General features: G+C 44.8%; 2 protein-coding genes across 2 annotated transcripts; both read left to right on the top strand.

The window, feature by feature from the left end:
• Positions 1-285: 285 nt before the first annotated feature.
• Positions 286-7419, top strand: LOC140315679 (meiotic recombination protein REC8 homolog). Its single transcript, XM_072393273.1, has 17 exons — positions 286-421; positions 1294-1362; positions 1437-1579; positions 1661-1736; positions 1814-1934; positions 2059-2146; positions 3454-3521; positions 3624-3702; positions 3785-3902; positions 3984-4167; positions 4641-4845; positions 5174-5355; positions 5457-5499; positions 5607-5691; positions 5797-5886; positions 5993-6102; positions 6982-7419. The coding sequence occupies exons 1-17, from the start codon at positions 366-368 to the stop codon at positions 7083-7085; spliced, it is 1821 nt and encodes a 606-aa protein (XP_072249374.1). The 5' UTR covers positions 286-365; the 3' UTR covers positions 7086-7419.
• Positions 7420-7963: 544 nt separating this feature from the next.
• On the top strand, positions 7964-15373 carry clk2b (CDC-like kinase 2b). Its single transcript, XM_072393272.1, has 11 exons — positions 7964-8120; positions 9331-9421; positions 9525-9591; positions 9670-9786; positions 9876-10042; positions 11945-12039; positions 13727-13856; positions 13943-14025; positions 14110-14189; positions 14267-14360; positions 14451-15373. The coding sequence occupies exons 1-11, from the start codon at positions 8055-8057 to the stop codon at positions 14631-14633; spliced, it is 1173 nt and encodes a 390-aa protein (XP_072249373.1). The 5' UTR covers positions 7964-8054; the 3' UTR covers positions 14634-15373.
• Positions 15374-16821: the final 1448 nt, after the last annotated feature.

Raw genomic sequence — 16821 nt, 5'->3', positions numbered from 1 at the left:
GATTTTACTTCATATTGTCATGGTTCCTGAGTTGTCTCCCGTTTTCTTTACATCTGAATAAAACTTTGTCGAATGAACAAAGCCTCTGCACTTTTATCCGAAGAAGTGCATGTCAATCAGATCTTAAAAAGAAGTCGTATTTCAGCTCAGCGCTTATGCTTTACACTGCTCAATACGCCTCACTTCGGATTCTCTCGTGTTTGAGGTGCAAAGAAAGCTGGGGGGGGGGGCGGGGCGGGGCTGACCAATCGGCTGTGCTTCCTTTGAAATGAACATTTATCTGCATTCACACAGTGGAAGCAACCCACTCGGGACCAGGAGCTGCAGCCGACCTTACCGAGTAGTTTGTCTGAGACGTTTCCAAAATGTTTTACTACCCAGTAGTTTTAAAGCACCACACGGGATGTTTCTCCACCATCTGGTGAGTAGAAATGTGTTTATGACGGCCCATCAGTGGTGAACAACCTCTGTGGCTCATTGCATTTTCATTTTTCTGTGTGTCAACCCTGGACTTGTTTGTTTTTGTGAAGCTGTGATAAAACTACCAAAAATCACAAAAAGATGTGTGAAAAACTAATTTTTAGGGCAAACCTCTCACTGTTCTTTAAGTTGAGACTCAGTTTTTACTTGATCACAAGGAAAAGGTCGGATAAGTGATATTTAAATGAAAAAATGCAGATGCTTGATGTAAAAGGCGGAATTCCTCGTACGGGATATGTTTTCCTCTTTGAGAATCTAATATGTTCCCACTTTTCCGCGTTTAAATCGAGCTTTTCCTCCTCCATTTAAACATTTCTGGGTGTACAGTTAAGATGAGAAAGAAAAAAAGAGGGTGTCGGTGAGCAGGTGCGTGGTAAAGTTTGAAAATACACCCACTGAAGCCAAAACAGCAGCGTCTGAAGTCCCATCTATTAAGGCCACGGCTTTGAAGATAAAAAAGAGCCACGTGGGGAAATGTAAAAGGAAGAAATGAAGGTTGAATTTCAGTTTCATCTCTTAAAAAGATGCATGTCGAACAGCCTTAGCTGGAAGTTTAAAAAAAAGATGAATTTTATGTGTATATGTTGGAAGATCGCACACTTCTCGGCTCTTCTTCACATCCGTTGATTAATTTTGTTTGCTCGTTCTGTCACTAATGTAAAAGTGTGAGTAACTGGATGTTGGGGGCTGAGTTACACCAGAAACTGGTCCAAACCAAAGGAAATCCCTCATATTTTGCTCTTCTTTGACGAGTCATTCATCCTCCAGTTTTAGCCTCAGTAACTGATGGAAAGCATCAAATCTTTGCTTCAGGCTGGTCGCTACAAAAGGCATCAAAGTTCCTCGCCGGGACTTCCTGAAAGTCAATGTGAAGAGCACCTGGTGAGTCCTTATTCCTGCAGTCTTCTCTTGTTTTCTCTTTTGTTTTGTTCTTAATGAAGCTGATGCCTGTTCAGTGATGACATCATGAACTACGTGCTGGAGCGGGTCCCTGCCCCCCGACCGGGTCTGCCGCGGCCTCGCTTCTCCCTCTACCTCTCCTCCCAGCTCCAGTACGGTGTGGTCGTGGTCTACCACCGGCAGTGTGTTATTCTCCTGGGTAAGAAAGCCTTGGCAGTAGCAAGGGGACCGGGGTAGAGACCAAAGTGCTGGTCTCAATGCTAATCTTTTGTCCCTGTAGAGGAACTTCAGTCTGTTGTGGGCCAGTTTTTGAAACAATTGAGCTCCAGGAAAATCGACATGGATGACCACAGCAGGTGAGAACATTTGCTTGCAGGGTGCAACACAAATTCACTCCCGTGTGCTGCTGCTGAGTAGAACGTCTTTCTTCCAGGCAAGCTCTGAACCTGCCGGATGCCCTGTCTCTACTGGAGGAGACTGAAGGAGCTCTAGATCCTTTATTTGGGGTGATGCAGCTGCAGGAGCCCATGCCCAGTCCCAGAACGCTGATAGAGGTGAGAATGGGGACAGTAGTTAATACTGGGCAGACGTTCGCAAGGGGAAGATGAAGCTGGAAGACATCTTATTAGTTGTACTGGTGCAAAGTGAGCTTGTTTGCGCTGTCCTTTTGGTTCTCAGATGGGTCGGGAGTATCTGAGGGAAGCCTCTCCTGAATACGTACGTTCTCCTGAATCCGCCCGTCCAGCTGCTGCTGAGCTGGAAGCTGGTATGAACACCTGATATTCTGCACTGACATTAGCATTATTACATACTCTGTCTGGGCTTTGAGTCAATCCACAATTAAGACGTGAAATGCACCATAAAGAAAACAAATGGAAACTTACAATGTTACGTGCGTTCAAAATAAAAGTTACACGTATGATAAATCAATACAAATAGAATAAATTGTCTGTTTAAATTGTTTAAACATATCAGCATTATATCATTACAGGCACCTTGAATGTATAATTGCATTTTGGTCTTAATTTTGATTGAATCTTGTGTATTTGTTGCATCTTTTTAAATAAATACTGTGATCTTGGCAGCGCAGACTTTAGATTCAGTTCTGATGAATCTAAGTTCAAATGTAACTGACAAACGCTGCTCTATGGAAATCTAGAAAATTACGGTAAGCTTACAGCACTGTATGTTTTGAATGCAGCTGCCTTCATACTAAAGTCAGGTTAATGACTGATTAGTAACTGAGTTTTTACGGTGCAGGCATGAAAAAAGGAGTAAGGGTTGAGGAATTCCAGCTCTTTTAATACATAGAAACCACTCGCTGTGGGCTTAAATGTGATTCTACAACTAAGACAAAAGCCGTTATGGTGACAGTGTTGGCTATTCCTTCTTCGTCTCTGATTATATAAGCAGGTAAAAAAGGACTTCTGTTTATTTCAAGAGTAGAACCCACAACCCCCCCACCCCCCCCCCCCACCCCCCACCACCCCACCACCCCACCACCACCACCACCACCACCACCATCCACCTTCCAGGAGTTAAACGCATTCAAATGGAAGTCAACCATAAAAAGAGCAAATACAGACAATTCAAATCGTTCACAAGTCTGAACAGAAGCTCCAGCTCCTGTAACAGCATTCTGCAGACAGATGAAACTCAGATCGACAAAGCCGATCTAACGCCAACGACATCAGTGATGTGACAGAAGATAAAAGCAGTGTAAAGGATTGTGAGTGTTCTCAGATTCAGCCAAATCCAGCTAAACTGATTGGATTGTTCAGCACAGTGCAGGCGGAGCCGAAGCGTCCGGCCGAGCGGGTTTGACCTGCTGAGAAAGTTGAGCTCAATGCTGATACACCGATAAACAGACAGGAAAACAGAGTGGAAAGAAAAGACTACATCCTCCTAACGAACAGAGGTTGAATTAAAGGTGTCGGGGAGAGTGGTGCGGCCCATTTCCACTCAGCCGGAAGGTTTTTATATCTGCTTCATCATCAGCTGCTGCCTTCATTGGGCCGTGGAGCTGTTGAAAAGGCAGCTTTTTGATGATGTCATCTGTTCTGTTTTTCTCAGGCATAACTGCATCTCCGGAAAGCATCACTCTGAGAGAGATGGAGCCTGCTACCATCCCCACTGCAGAGGTACAGCTGCCAAATGAAGCTCATGCAAAAGAAAACCCCCAAAACAGACACATTTTGAATCTTGCTGGTGTTACTCCACCTCTGTCTTCGTTGCTCTTCAAGTTTGAGGGCGAGGACCTTATTGATCACCATCCAGACACCATCAGTTTCCTGTTGGCACAAGCGGACCACTTCCCAGAAGGTGCGTGTTTTTTCCGAAAATATGGCCAACAATAAATGGTTTTGTGAGGACCGAGAGTATGGGGAGGAATGTTTCCTCACAGGAGGTTTGGAGTTACCGAGAGAAGACGCGACGCCCAGAGAGCAAGAAAGCGAGCAGGAGAGGGGAGGAAGGGACCAGGAGGAAGAGAGGACCAAGGAGCAAACGGGATCCACCACTGAGTAACTTATCCACCCTCATGCACACAGAGACACCAGCGCAGACACACACTGATCAGCTGACTGTCGCTCTGCCCGCGTCAGACTGCAGCCGACCACTGTCTCCAGTGAGGACGGCATGATGTCGCCTCAGCAAGAGCCGGATCTGCCTGTGGAAGCACCCAGGCCTCCCAGAGACCAGCTCACGCCCGTCTCTGTGCCCGAGGTCCCGCTGCCGTCCTCTGCAGCGAGGGAACGCAGAAGGCGTCTAAGAAGTCTCCAGTTAGAGGTGCGAGCTTTTGTAGCATGAAACCTAAGCATTGTCTTTGAACCATAAGTAGCTTTAGAGAGGAAAAAATGTCTCCTTTTGGGTATCAATGGCCTTTTAAAGAGGCTTTAACAGCTTTAACAAACAAGCAGTATTTAAGATGAGCATCGATCGCACAGATCCGGTAACGGTTCAGCCTTCTTCACTCCGGTTGTGTCTCTGACCACTTGACATCTTCTGGAACCATGTAGGTCGAACATGGGCATTTAAATAATTCCACATTTATCTTTACTGGGGGTGTTTGTTCCTTTAGGCCTCATTAGGCCCCATGCTCTCTCATTACGTAATCACCTGAAAAGGATTAAATCCAATCTCCTCCATCAGCTTTGCACATTTGGCAGTACATATAGATTCTCACAAGGTTTGTGGCAGAATAAGCGAAGCAGTGAAACCAAAGGAGCCAGATTGTAAATCAGCACTTCTCACACCACAAGGATGTCCCACCGGCGGCGAGGAAGAGGAGGAGGAGGAGGAAGAGAAGGCAGTTGATCTTCTTCGACCCGGAGACGCAGCTCTCGCAGGAGGAGCTCGAGCAGCAGATCAACGACCCTCTGATCGAGACCAAGCGCTCGCATCTCCTGACGCCGTCCTCTGGCAGGGTCCTTACTGCCTCCGAGCTGCTCAACAACCCCTGCAACTGTCAGTAAAACACTGCTAAAACACAGTAGAAAGACACGACAATGCACCTCACATCCCTGCCAAAAAAAAGAGAAACATCTGCTCAAAAGAAACATCTGGCCACCGATACGAGGAGCTGTCTTGGAGCTGTGCGCCTGCTCTTCTGTTTCTATGGAACGCTGGGCTGCGGCCTTCTTTGTGTGCACAGCTGTTTTCATAAATCCCCTTTTTTTTTTTGGTGCTGCCTCCTTGAAGTTGTTGCAGTAATTAACTGACTGATAGAAAGTGTAACCTTGTGTAACCAAGCAACCTTTTCAAAAATAAACCACAAAGCTATTTTCCCCCGCAGTCTTGCCCGACGAGGTGCTGTTTCTATGGAGACAGGCTGCCACCATCACGCCCCTCTCGGGCGCGGACCTTCTGGTCGGGGAGAGGGGGCCCGAGTCCACCGACTCTGAGCGGGAGAGGGAGCGCGAGGTGATGGAGGTGGCAGAGAGAGAGGAGCAGAGACTCGAGCTGAGCCCTGAGGAGGTGCGCCGGAGCCTTTATGTGGGACACTGGTCTGTACAGGTGGGAGGAGGCGGATGTGACGAGATCATAAACCCATTTTGTGCATCCGTGTGTGCGTGCAGGTCCAGAGAGAAATGGTGGAGTCAGAGATGTTTGATATTTCAGGTAAAGTGGCTTCAGAGGAACAGAAAGTCATTTTGCCTTGGGTTAAGGGGGATAGGGAGCAACTACAGGGACATGCAAAGTCCTCTAATCTGTGTGTGTGTGTTCAGCTCCTGGTATACTGCCACTGGAGGCCTCTGACCAGCAGGAGGTGTCTCAAGAAATCTCCTCTGTGCACACATCGGAGAGAGAAGGGTGGGTTCAAAAAAGACAGATCATTGTGTTTGTGTTGGTGCAGTCACACTTACAAGCGTGTGTGTGTGTGTGTGTGTGTGTGTGTGTGTGTGTGTGTGTTGGCAGGTCCATCATCTCCAGGTCTGTTTCTACGCTGCAGGACATCCCAGAGGTGATGGACGAGTTGATTGAAAGATTTGGGGCACAATCTCCCGGGTATTTTTTTCTTTTTTGATCTCCGTCCAGTAAAAAGCATCCAGTAGAAATGTGCCTTCATTCAGGTTTTGACGCTGAAGTGCTGTGATGGGTTGGATGTGTCCAGGTTGTTGCCAGAGTTGGCGGAGCTTGAAGTGGAGCCTGTGCTTTTTCATTCCCTTTTGCCGCCAGAGGCCAACCGCAGAACTGTCAGCAAATTGTTTCAGAAGCTGCTGGGTAAGGCGGAAGTATCACTCGCTCATGTTGAAGCCGTGTTCATGTCACAGCGCCAGCACCCGAAGAACCTCTATGATCAAAAAGGCTGCGTTAAGGCTTCAAATGCACCAAACGATGTCATGAGTGCAGCTGTTTGACACCGCTGGCATGTGCAGGACTGAGGCCTGTAATGTACTGTGACTCATGAAGAAATACAGAGTTGAAGTTGAGTTGAATGCAGATTAGAAAATATGTTGGTTTTTTTTATATTAGAAGCCAGACAACGGCTAAAATGTCCCTTTACATAAGTACGCTGACCCTTCACTTCACACTTGATTGAAGTTTGGCAGCAGAGGCAGCCTCAGGTCTTCCAGATAATCCCAAACTTTGACACATTTTCCTTTCAGAGGTTCGACTTCAGCCGGGCTGGAGCGTCAGGGCACAGGTATTTTCAGATCTCCCCGGAGAGACCAGGCCCTCTCCAGCTCCTAAAACCAGCCACTAGTGTTTTCTTGTCAGTACGTTGTCCTTTCTGATACAGATTTGTGCCTTGACACGATCCCTTCTCATAGCTCTGTGGACAGTTCTCTGCATCATCGTGGTCTGTGAGGCCTTTCCCCGGCAGGTGGGCTTATTCAGGTTGTAGAGGCATCACCGGGACCTCTGACAGACGCAGGATGCACCAGAGCTCTTAACAAAGGCACTGTAGGTCTGTCATTTTCCACAAATGGACCAAAAACTGCACTGAAGAGAGCAAAAATGTGAAAAACCTCCAGCATTTGCGCCGTCATTCATTTGTAAAAATGGATCTAATGATGTTGGGCATTTTGTGTGTGTTCGTGTGTGTTTTCATCACATTTACTGAAACTTAAACCTAACGTGGTTGGGTTTTTTTTGCAGAGAGTCTGACAGCCAGGAAGCTGTGTGTGGAGCAGGACCAGCCTTATGGGGACATTTTAATATTTCCTGGATCCAACTACGAAGAGGCGTTCGAGGCTTCGTAAAAAGCTCCCCGTCACCACTTTGACATTTTCTGTGTTCTGAATTCAGATGTTTTACACCCCAAACCATCACAGACGTCTTCCTTTGTGGGTTAGCATGATATAATGTTTGTTCCTGATGTCTCGTCGACGACGTTTAAAATGAGGTTTTAAAACGTTTCATCAAGTGTTTCCATGTGATTAAGCGTCATCTGTTGCTGATGGGACCTTCATGAGAGTTCAGATCCGACCTGTTTTTATTGTTAATTCACTTTTAATGCACTCAGCTCATGTGATTCTGCGCTGACAGAAACCTCTGTTGGAATATTGTGTTCAATAAAGCCGAAACCTTTGGGAATCTGTCAGTTATTCCTGTAAAGAAAGCGCCCGCTGCAAAGTGAGAGCTATCTGCAGCATGCAGGGCCGGACAGGTGTGGCACAACATGTCGGAGGGGTTAAGGAGGTGCAAGGAGGAGAGAATGAAACTGGATCTGTCCTCCCCTTCCTCACACATCTTGATTCTCCTCTGAGGATTTTCTCATGGGGGTTGTGAGCAAAGTTTATTCTTAGCGTCTGTCTCAGCTCGCCTTCTCTGTGTCTGTCGTCTCATTTCTGTGTTTGTCTCTGCCACTTGTGTGTTGTTCGCTTTTTCCGCCGCATGTTCTTCACTTTGTCCTTCCTGAGGATTTTTTTTTTCGGTTCATTGCTGGACTTTGCGGCCACTCAGTGCGGATGTTCTCTCCCCTTCACTTCTGGCTTCCGCTGACAATACCTCGGGCCATTTTTTCACTTTCTCCCAACTCCGTGACCTCCATTCTTTTTTTTCCCCGAGCCACCAGCTTAATATTCATTATCCTGTCCTCGGTGCTTTTTCTCCACAGCTCCCTTTTTCTCCCATCTGCCTCTCTGCTACACCTTAAAGCATCACCTCTCCATCTCCTTTCCCTCCCCTCGAGCTTGACCTTTGTCGGAGTCGATCCACACTTCTGCGGGATGGGGAGGAAGGAGCTGTTTGCTCTGTTTAAGGGTTTTCTGGACTGTATTTGTCTCTGCCTGTCTGTGAGTATCATGCATGCCTCTTGCTCTTGCATCCATCTGCTTCCGTCTCCTCTGCCTCGGCGTGATTTACTCTCGGCTTGGTGTCGGCTGCAGGTGATGAATTTCTGGTTTGCGAACTCTTTGGCTCTTTACAAACATCCTTCTCCCTTTGCATGTGTGTATGTGGGTCAGTGTCGGTTTTGTGTGTGTTTAGTGGCCCGTGTCCAGCACTAAGTGTCTCCTCACTTACCCCTATGCTGGGCTTCTGATATTAATAACAGTCTCAGAATGCGGATGAAAATAGAGCCTCAGCTCCTCCAAAGAGGCCAGAAGTCTGTTATTGACCTCCTTTAGAACAAGCTCAGGTCCCCGTGATCAGCAGCGCACAAATCAACAGTTTGGGATGTTACATCACGTCAGGCGGTCTGTGCTTTTATAAGCAGCTGGAAACTGCTGACTGTTTCAACATATCAGTGGAGGCAAACACTGGAAACAGCGCTCACGGACACAGGTGATACATTCAAGCGAATAATATATTGAATTGCCACCTTGTAATTCTAAACCTGCCTCATTCATCGCCGGCATCAAGAACTTTGAAAGCTTGTTGTGATTTTAAATAAATTAGAAAAACATAGTTCGATCCAAAGAGAAGTCTCGATGAACCCCAAAATTTCATCATAACCTCTGCGGCTGTTGTGTCAGAGTGTGTACGTCTCCAAATTTGACCTGCACAGGAAAAGTGCTGCTAAAAAAATGATAAGAAACCTGCAATTTGCCAGTGAACATACACGCAATGACCAGGCCTTTTGGAGTCATGTAAACTGGTAGATGAAGCTGTTTGGTAACAGTTACAGAGGAGAAGTCTGGACCAAAGACAGCTTTTTGGAAGAAGAAGCACAAGTACGTGATGGTTTTGGCGCTGCTGCGCTGTCTCAGAGACGTCGGCAGCCTCTCTGTCAGGATTCAACAACGACCTCTGCGTCAGAGCAAAGAAGATGCTGAAGATGCTGAGAAAGGCTGGAATGGCGAGATCAAACCCCAGATTTCAGTCCCGTGGAAATGTTAGAGCATCAACAGTCAATATCCACTGCATTGATAGCATGTAGTTATTTTTTCTTTCCTCTCGGTCTGAGTGTGTCAGTGTGTGTTCAGCTGGTGACCTTTGCTCTTTCTGGCCCTGAAGTCGGGGGTGAAAGTAACGGAGACATTTTGTGGCTGACTGTCTTCACAGCGGGGCAGCAGTGATGCTGCAGGCGACAGCGAGCGGGACACTGGCAATGGTCACCTGATCTACAAAAGCGGGGACATCCTTGATGACAGATGTAGGTGTCAGTAAGGGAAAGGGAAATCTAATCTAATCTAGAACTGGAGGACTGCGTCCAATCTAAACAATTCAGCCTTGTTTGAGCCCCACTTTTCTTGCAGATGAGATCGTCGACACTTTGGGCGAGGGGACCTTTGGGAAAGTGGTGCAGTGTTTGGACCACAGCAGGTAAGGTTACATTGAACAGTTGAGCCTGCATGCAACCTGTACGGATGGTTATTTTTAAAAGAGCGCTTGAACACGCAGAGGAGGGAGACGAGTTGCACTGAAGATCATTAAAAACATGGAGAAATACAGAGAAGCAGCCAAACTGGAGATCAACGTGCTGGAGAGGATCAGTGAGAAAGACCCACACCACAAACAGTGAGTCTTTAGTGGCTTTGGTCAGTGTTGGGATGATTCCATCATTTCACGTGCTTCACGTTGCTCCTCTGTGTTTCTGTCCCCGTCAGTAACTGCGTGCAGATGCTCGACTGGTTTAACCACTACGGCCACGTGTGCATCTCTTTCGAGCTGCTGTCTCTCAGCACCTTCGACTTTTTGAAATCAAACAACTTCTCACCTTATCCAATTAACCAGATCCGACACATGGCGAGCCAGATCTGCCACGCTGTCAGCTGTGAGTGCAAAACACATCATGTCAACTGTGCAGCACCCCCCCCTCCCTCCTCCTTAAACCACTGAATCAGTATCACTGATGAGGTTGAATAAATTTTTCACAGCTGTCCCACTGATGGAGCTGCAAGCGAGATATTTAGCAAGTGACTATTACCTGACAATTATACAAGAGGTCCTGCTTTAAATCTGCATGCTGGAATTAGAACAGCACACCAGCACAGCTCAGTTACTTTATTTGACTAATGCAGCAGTCTGTAAGCAGCAATTCGCCCTTGTAGGCTCTTTCATGAGAGGCTAGTTTGATACGATACGATAAGACAGACTTTATTGATCCCGCATTGGGATCATTAAGGGTCTCTACATCTAAAGGTCTGATTACAGGCAGTACTGCAAGTTTGAACGCATCCTTGTTGTGAGCCGTTAAAAAACAAAGATATCCAGATGCAGAGCAGATCAAAAACAGTGTATTGCACATAATCATACAGAGGAATAATCAGAATTATAGATGATACAATATCAGTTTATCTTTTTTTTATATAAACCTCAAAAGTGTCACAGAATAAATCTATAATGCAATGAATTAAGCTTTAAACTACGCATCTTTTAAATAAGTTGTTATGAGTCGAAATGCTTTGTAAACTACTGATTTTATTTGCACCTATGTATTTATTTCCTGATCATATCAGAAATAAAATAAAATGTTCAATCTTAAGATTTTAACCTTAACTGGTGGCTGAAGCTGTACAACTTTACTCAAAGCCATATTTCAGTGTTAGAAGGGCTACGCTATGTTCCACCATTACAATTAGAAAGAACTTGAAGATAAAGTGTTGCACTAAGAACGTTTTTCTTTTTTAATAAAAGGTAACTAACTGAATTGAATCGGCTATTGACTGTCAGGTTGATACATCGTTGTCCCACATGGCTGTTAGAAACTGCTGGAAAGACGACATGAAATACTGATGAGACGACATCAGGTGCTCAGCAACAGCAGGGAAATAATGGTTGCATATAACATGAGCAGTTTTTAAAAGGGAAGGTTACACGGTTTCTTACAGCAACTCCTCCTGGCGTCTGTGAAGCCGCCCCAGAGTTGTTTCAGTTGTGGTTGCTATGGCAACTCGAGATTCAACTGAACCATTTTCCTTACATCACGTTACAAACACTTAAAGGCTTGTTCTGGCTCACGCTATGTGTTGAAATGCCCACCACTTAGACTGAAACGTCAAGCCCTGGTTACTTTTCAGGTAGCGTCCACCAGCATGTTTCCCTATTTTTTTTAAACGCCTCAATAACTGTTTGATGGGCAGCCATGAGTGTTTGTGCTGTTCGTTCTCATCCAGTGAATTAACTGGTCTGCGCACACCTGGGGTCTTCCTGAGTAAAAATGACCCGAGAAGTTTTTATCATCACTTTTAAACCTTTATTTAACCAGGATCAAGAAAAAAGAAACACTGCTGCGCCCTTTCTGAAAGAATGCAGATATTCTGCTCCTCTGCTCGGTTATTTTCATACAGTCGTACCGTACGAACACTAACTGTGATTCATGTTAATAAGTAAGAGAATGAAAGAGTGAGCTCACCTGAGATGTTGAAAAATCTCACTTTAAATAGCACCTGCATTAATTTGTAAAATTTTATGAAATTGTCCACAACAGCAGAATTACACTGTGCAACAAGCAACAAAAAGGCCACAACCCTCTGAGGGATTTACTGCTGTAAACAATCATTTTCTGATATGTGTATTTTCCTCCATTTTATGTACGAACACCTGATTTCGACCACGACCACCAGTTTACTGAGAAAATAGATCAGCAGAAAAACGCCACCAGATGAGGGCGTTGGCTCCTGATAAATCTCCGTGTGCTCTCTCTCCTCTCCCCCTCGCTCGGTCTCCTCTGCAGTTCTCCATGACAACAAGCTGACTCACACCGACCTGAAGCCTGAGAACATCCTCTTCGTCAACTCCGAATACTCCCTCATATACAACGTTCAGAAGGTCAGAAACAACTGCAGGCATGAGACCCTCAGAATACCAGGGTGTTGAATGACCAGGGATTAGAAGCAACAGAGACTGCTTTGCGGTTGCCCATAAAGATACAAATTTCTGGGCCGCACTACGTGTCCCCCATTTTTTCAAGGGGACAATTTTCACTCCAGGCTCTATTTATTGATCCAGTTGGACAATGTGTGTCATTGGATGTGATTCAGTCATAATTATAAGAAACATATGCTTCAATGTCAACAAAAAGAGGATTGCATTTAAACATTTAAATCATTACCTGATTTATCTGAAGAAATCCCTTATTGTTTACAATTCACAGACAGACTTGTGGTTCAGGTTTGATCATTGTTCACGTTATGACATTGTGGGAACAGTTTATTCAGGTATTTATTCAAATACTATCCAAGAGTTAGCCAAACATAAGGCCCAACAGGGGAAAAATTGAGCCAACTATGTCAGGTAACAAAATCCTTAATTTAAGGTGTGATGTGGTGGACTGGTTTTTGTTTTCTCACACCAGTTTTGGTTACTTTCTGGTTGCTGCGAGCTCAGACGCAGCCGCTTCTTTAGCTTCATATTTGTCAGAATGTCACAGTTATGTGTCATAATAAACAATTATTACGAAAGCACTGGTCTGGGAACCCCTTTGCTAACCTTTATCCAATCTATCCTTTGCCCCTTAGCCTGTGTGATGTAAATTTTTGCCACCAGCATGTGAGGGTCCATTGGGTCAATTGCAGCCTTAAAATTTGTAACCATGCAGACGGAGCTCTTTTTAGAAAAAAAAAACCCAAACCAGGCTTCAAACATGAGGCAGAAAAAAACATGGATGCTGGTTTTAAAGAGTTTTGCAGGAGAATCGCCATCATTCTCAGACCTGTTGGACGCTCTTGTATGGGAAGCTCCTGGGCAGCTTACTCAATGGGTAAAATACAGCCCAAACCCTCGAGAACTAATTCAGTAAACTCTTCCCAGAAGTCATGTTTCTTGTGTCAGGTGATGTCCACTGTTTTATTCAATGTTAGGTTAATTAAACCCTAACTCATGCCATATTAAAGTGTCAATACTTATGAGCGGTCAGTGTCTTCCCTGCCGCAGACAGCAGTGAGACCAGTCTCAGTTTGGAGAATCAGAAACGAATCCTGACTGATAAGCCAACATTAAAGCTACTCAGGAGGAGGCCATGAGCGAATTTCCCACCATGTACAAGTTCATAAAAGTCATATTGGTTCAAGAGAGAGACGTAGTGTGGATTTTTTACATCTCAACTGTAGAATGTCGGGGAAGCAAAGCGCTCTGCAGGCAGTTGCAGCGCAGTCTGGATTGTAACAAGGCATCACGGGCCATGTTACGCTGAACTGTCTGATGCAGACGGGACACTATTTTGATGTTTGAGTTGCTTTAAAAGGTGAAAAAAAAATGTGCCCACTTTTAAGTATCTGTGAGGTTAGCTCTTCCTTCAAGAAACTTTCAGATTCACCAAACTGAGAGCGCTCTGACTGCTGTCTGCTGCAGGTAAGATAAGCAGGTAAGCTGGAGAACTATAATGGGCCATAGAATCCAGATAGAATTCATTCCCAGAATGACCAAAATAGGAAGTGGAATGTCCTTTATGACATGTTCTTTAAATGAAGAGTAAAATTCAGAGACTTTTCAGTGTTTCTCTCTGTCTTCCATGAAGAAGTGCAATGAAAGGAGAGTGAACGACACCACCGTGCGGCTGGTTGACTTTGGTAGCGCCACCTTCGACCACGAACATCACTCGGTTGTTGTCTCCACACGTCACTACCGAGCCCCGGAGGTCATACTGGGTAAGAGATGCTGCTTTAACCTCCTGAGTAATCAGGAAGCTGTCCGCGTTGTTTGGCTGGTTACAAATCGCCTCCCTCTCCTGCAGAGTTGGGTTGGAGTCACCCTTGTGATGTCTGGAGTATCGGCTGCATCCTGCTTGAATACTACGAAGGCTCAACTCTGTTCCAGGTCACACGAACGTTAAGAATGTTAAAAGTGGTAGAAGCGCGATCGTACACTGTCGTCTTCACTTATTCTTCTTTTTACTCACAGACTCATGACAACAAGGAGCATCTGGCTATGATGGAGAAAATACAGGGACCGATTCCTCGAAGAATGATTCAAAGGAGCAGGTATCGCTCTTCTGCACCTTGTGATATAGGACACTCTGAAACACTTTTACCTGACAGTATCTTTTATTTTCCCTCAGAAAGCAGAGGTATTATTTCCACCACGGCCGTCTCGACTGGAGCGAGTGCTCAAAGGCCGGGCGCTCCATAAAATCCAAGTGCAAGCCACTTAGGGTGAGTTAAAGTAGGTGCAAACATTCAAACATAAGTGACCTTCACCCTTTCGACAACAAGTCTCCCTTTTTTTTTAAATTGGGTTTCTAGAAGTACATGTTATCACAAGGCACAGAGCACCATGAGTTTTTCGATCTGTTGGAGAAGATGCTGGAGTACGAGCCCGCGAAACGCATCTCTCTTGCCTCTGCTCTGAGCCATCCCTTCTTCCTGCCCGTCCATCAGCCGGGAAGGCATCAGGTCTGGAGGAGGAGCTGTGACCTCAGCAGATGACCCCGAATAACTACTCGACCCTGTGTGGACCACACCAGTGTGTTTGCAAGTCTTAACTCCATCACAACGAATCATGTGCGCTCTATAAGAGGCTAATTAAAAGGAGGGCTCACAGAGTGAGCAGGGCATTTATTTAGTTCACATGTGGAAATGAAGAAGTAGAGGAGATACTGAAGAGTCGTTGAACTGGAACGAGGCAGAGCTGGATTGATTTAATCGAACACGGAAACCACAGCTGACAGCAGCAGAGAATGACCATGCTTTAATTTTTTCAGTTTTTACCATCGCAGGCTTAATTCATGTCTGTGCTGCCTGAAATGTTCAAATAAGTCAGGTTGCAGTCTCCCAACATGTAGTCTTAAAAGCACTGATTGTTTACTATAAACTATATAACTATACATGGAAATCAGCAGAACTCTTAAAAGTCTGTCCACAAACAGGAGCACGGTTGGCATCATGGTTTTCTTAATATGCACGAATGGGGGTAAATCGGTTCAACTATGCAAAAACACAGGTATTGTCCCATGTGGCAACCCACATGCCTGAAGATCAAATGTACTCCAAATGAAAACATGTAAATAAAAAAGGTAGAAAGATTCGTCACGTATCTCTAAAAATTCATAGAACAAGAGTCCAGAAAAACTAGAGAGTCTGAGGATGTCTTGAAGTGATTTGTGTGCTCGTGGTCACCTCATGATAATAACCGTCATTTTTGTAATAAATTTTGTATCGTGTTCTCATGTTCTGATTGTGGCCTCAGTTCATCTTGCAGTCCAGTCAAGTCTGTGGCACACTGCTGGTGGAAATGACTTGCAGCCCTCCTTTGGCATGTTGATTGAGTGCAGCTCAGCAGAGAGCACAATCACAAGGCTGAACAAGACGGTGCGCTCGCCAGCTTTCCTCTGCAGCCTTGGCAGGGCTGAGAGCTCATGTGTGTCTGACTGAATGAGACCTTACAATGAGGTTTGTGATGATGATTGTGTGCACCTCTGCGTTTGGGTCAATCTGTAAAATGTGTATTTATTGTTCTTTGGCATGCCAAACTCAGTTTTATGGTCTTTATGAGCAGGAACACAAATGATAGTATAGGTGAGCAGGAATTATGCTGGGGAGACAGACTCAATCATAAGCTGTTGCAAAGCCAAAATAGGAAGGTCCTCATTTAAAACCAAGGGAGTCAAAAATTCCAAGGAAGTCGGGACGCTGTGTACAATGTAAACTAAACGAATGATTTAAAGATCTAATAAGCCTATGTTTTAGTCGCAATAGAACATAGAAAACATAACAGATGTTGAACATAAAATATTGGAATATTTGATGAAAAATACTAGCTCATCTTGAATTTGATGGCAGCGACATGTTCACTACTGTGTAGCATCCCTTCTTCTTTTAACAAGCGTCTGTAAATGTCTGGGAACTGCGGAGACCAGCTGCTGCACCTTTGGGGGAGAAATGCTGTCCCAGTCTTGCTTGAAATAGGTTTTAGCTGCTCAACAGTGCAGGATCTTCTTCTACTGTGAATCTTCAGCATGTTGCAACATGTTCCTCCAGCTGCTTACTTTTCCAGCCTTTTGTTGTCCCTTCCTGACCTTTTTTTAGATGCGTCGCTGCCATCAAAATCGAGATGGGCTAATATTTGTAATGTGACACTTTGAGTCATCGTTATTTTTAACGTTCCATTGGGAATTGAATACTGGTTTATGAGATTTGCAGACTTGGTTTGTAATGTAATGGTAGAACTTCACTGATTAGTATAATCAAGTCTAAAACTGTTTAAAAGTTTAATTAAAAGGAAGGTTGACGTAACAAAATGGCCCACAAGTGTGCTGCTGGCATAAAATTAGAAATTTGGTTTAATTTCTAAATTTCTTGCTCTTATCCTTCAATCTGACCCATAAATGCATCCTGGAAATGTGAGCGTTTCCATATCCAAGCAGATTTGCAAGTCTTTTGTCTAATAAGACATGAATCTTCTAAAGGAGTTGGGTGGAAGGCGCGGCTACGGAGAATATTTTGAACCATACACCTATGTGTGTAATGACCAACACACACAACTAATGATCAGTCAGTAAAACAGCAACGCTACCAGAACACTTCCATAACTTCTTGGTTAAATTTAGGAAATAAAGTTTGTTGGGTAGAGTTATAAAAACTGTGGCTAGGTCTTAAAAAAACTTTTTTACAACGT

This window comes from Leuresthes tenuis, unplaced genomic scaffold, assembly GCF_036924035.1.
Source record: "Leuresthes tenuis unplaced genomic scaffold, fLeuTen1.0.hap1 SCAF_10, whole genome shotgun sequence".
Taxonomy (NCBI): Eukaryota; Metazoa; Chordata; class Actinopteri; order Atheriniformes; family Atherinopsidae; genus Leuresthes; species Leuresthes tenuis.
Note: the sequence above shows the minus strand (reverse complement) of the source record. Positions and strands in the feature narration are given on the sequence as shown.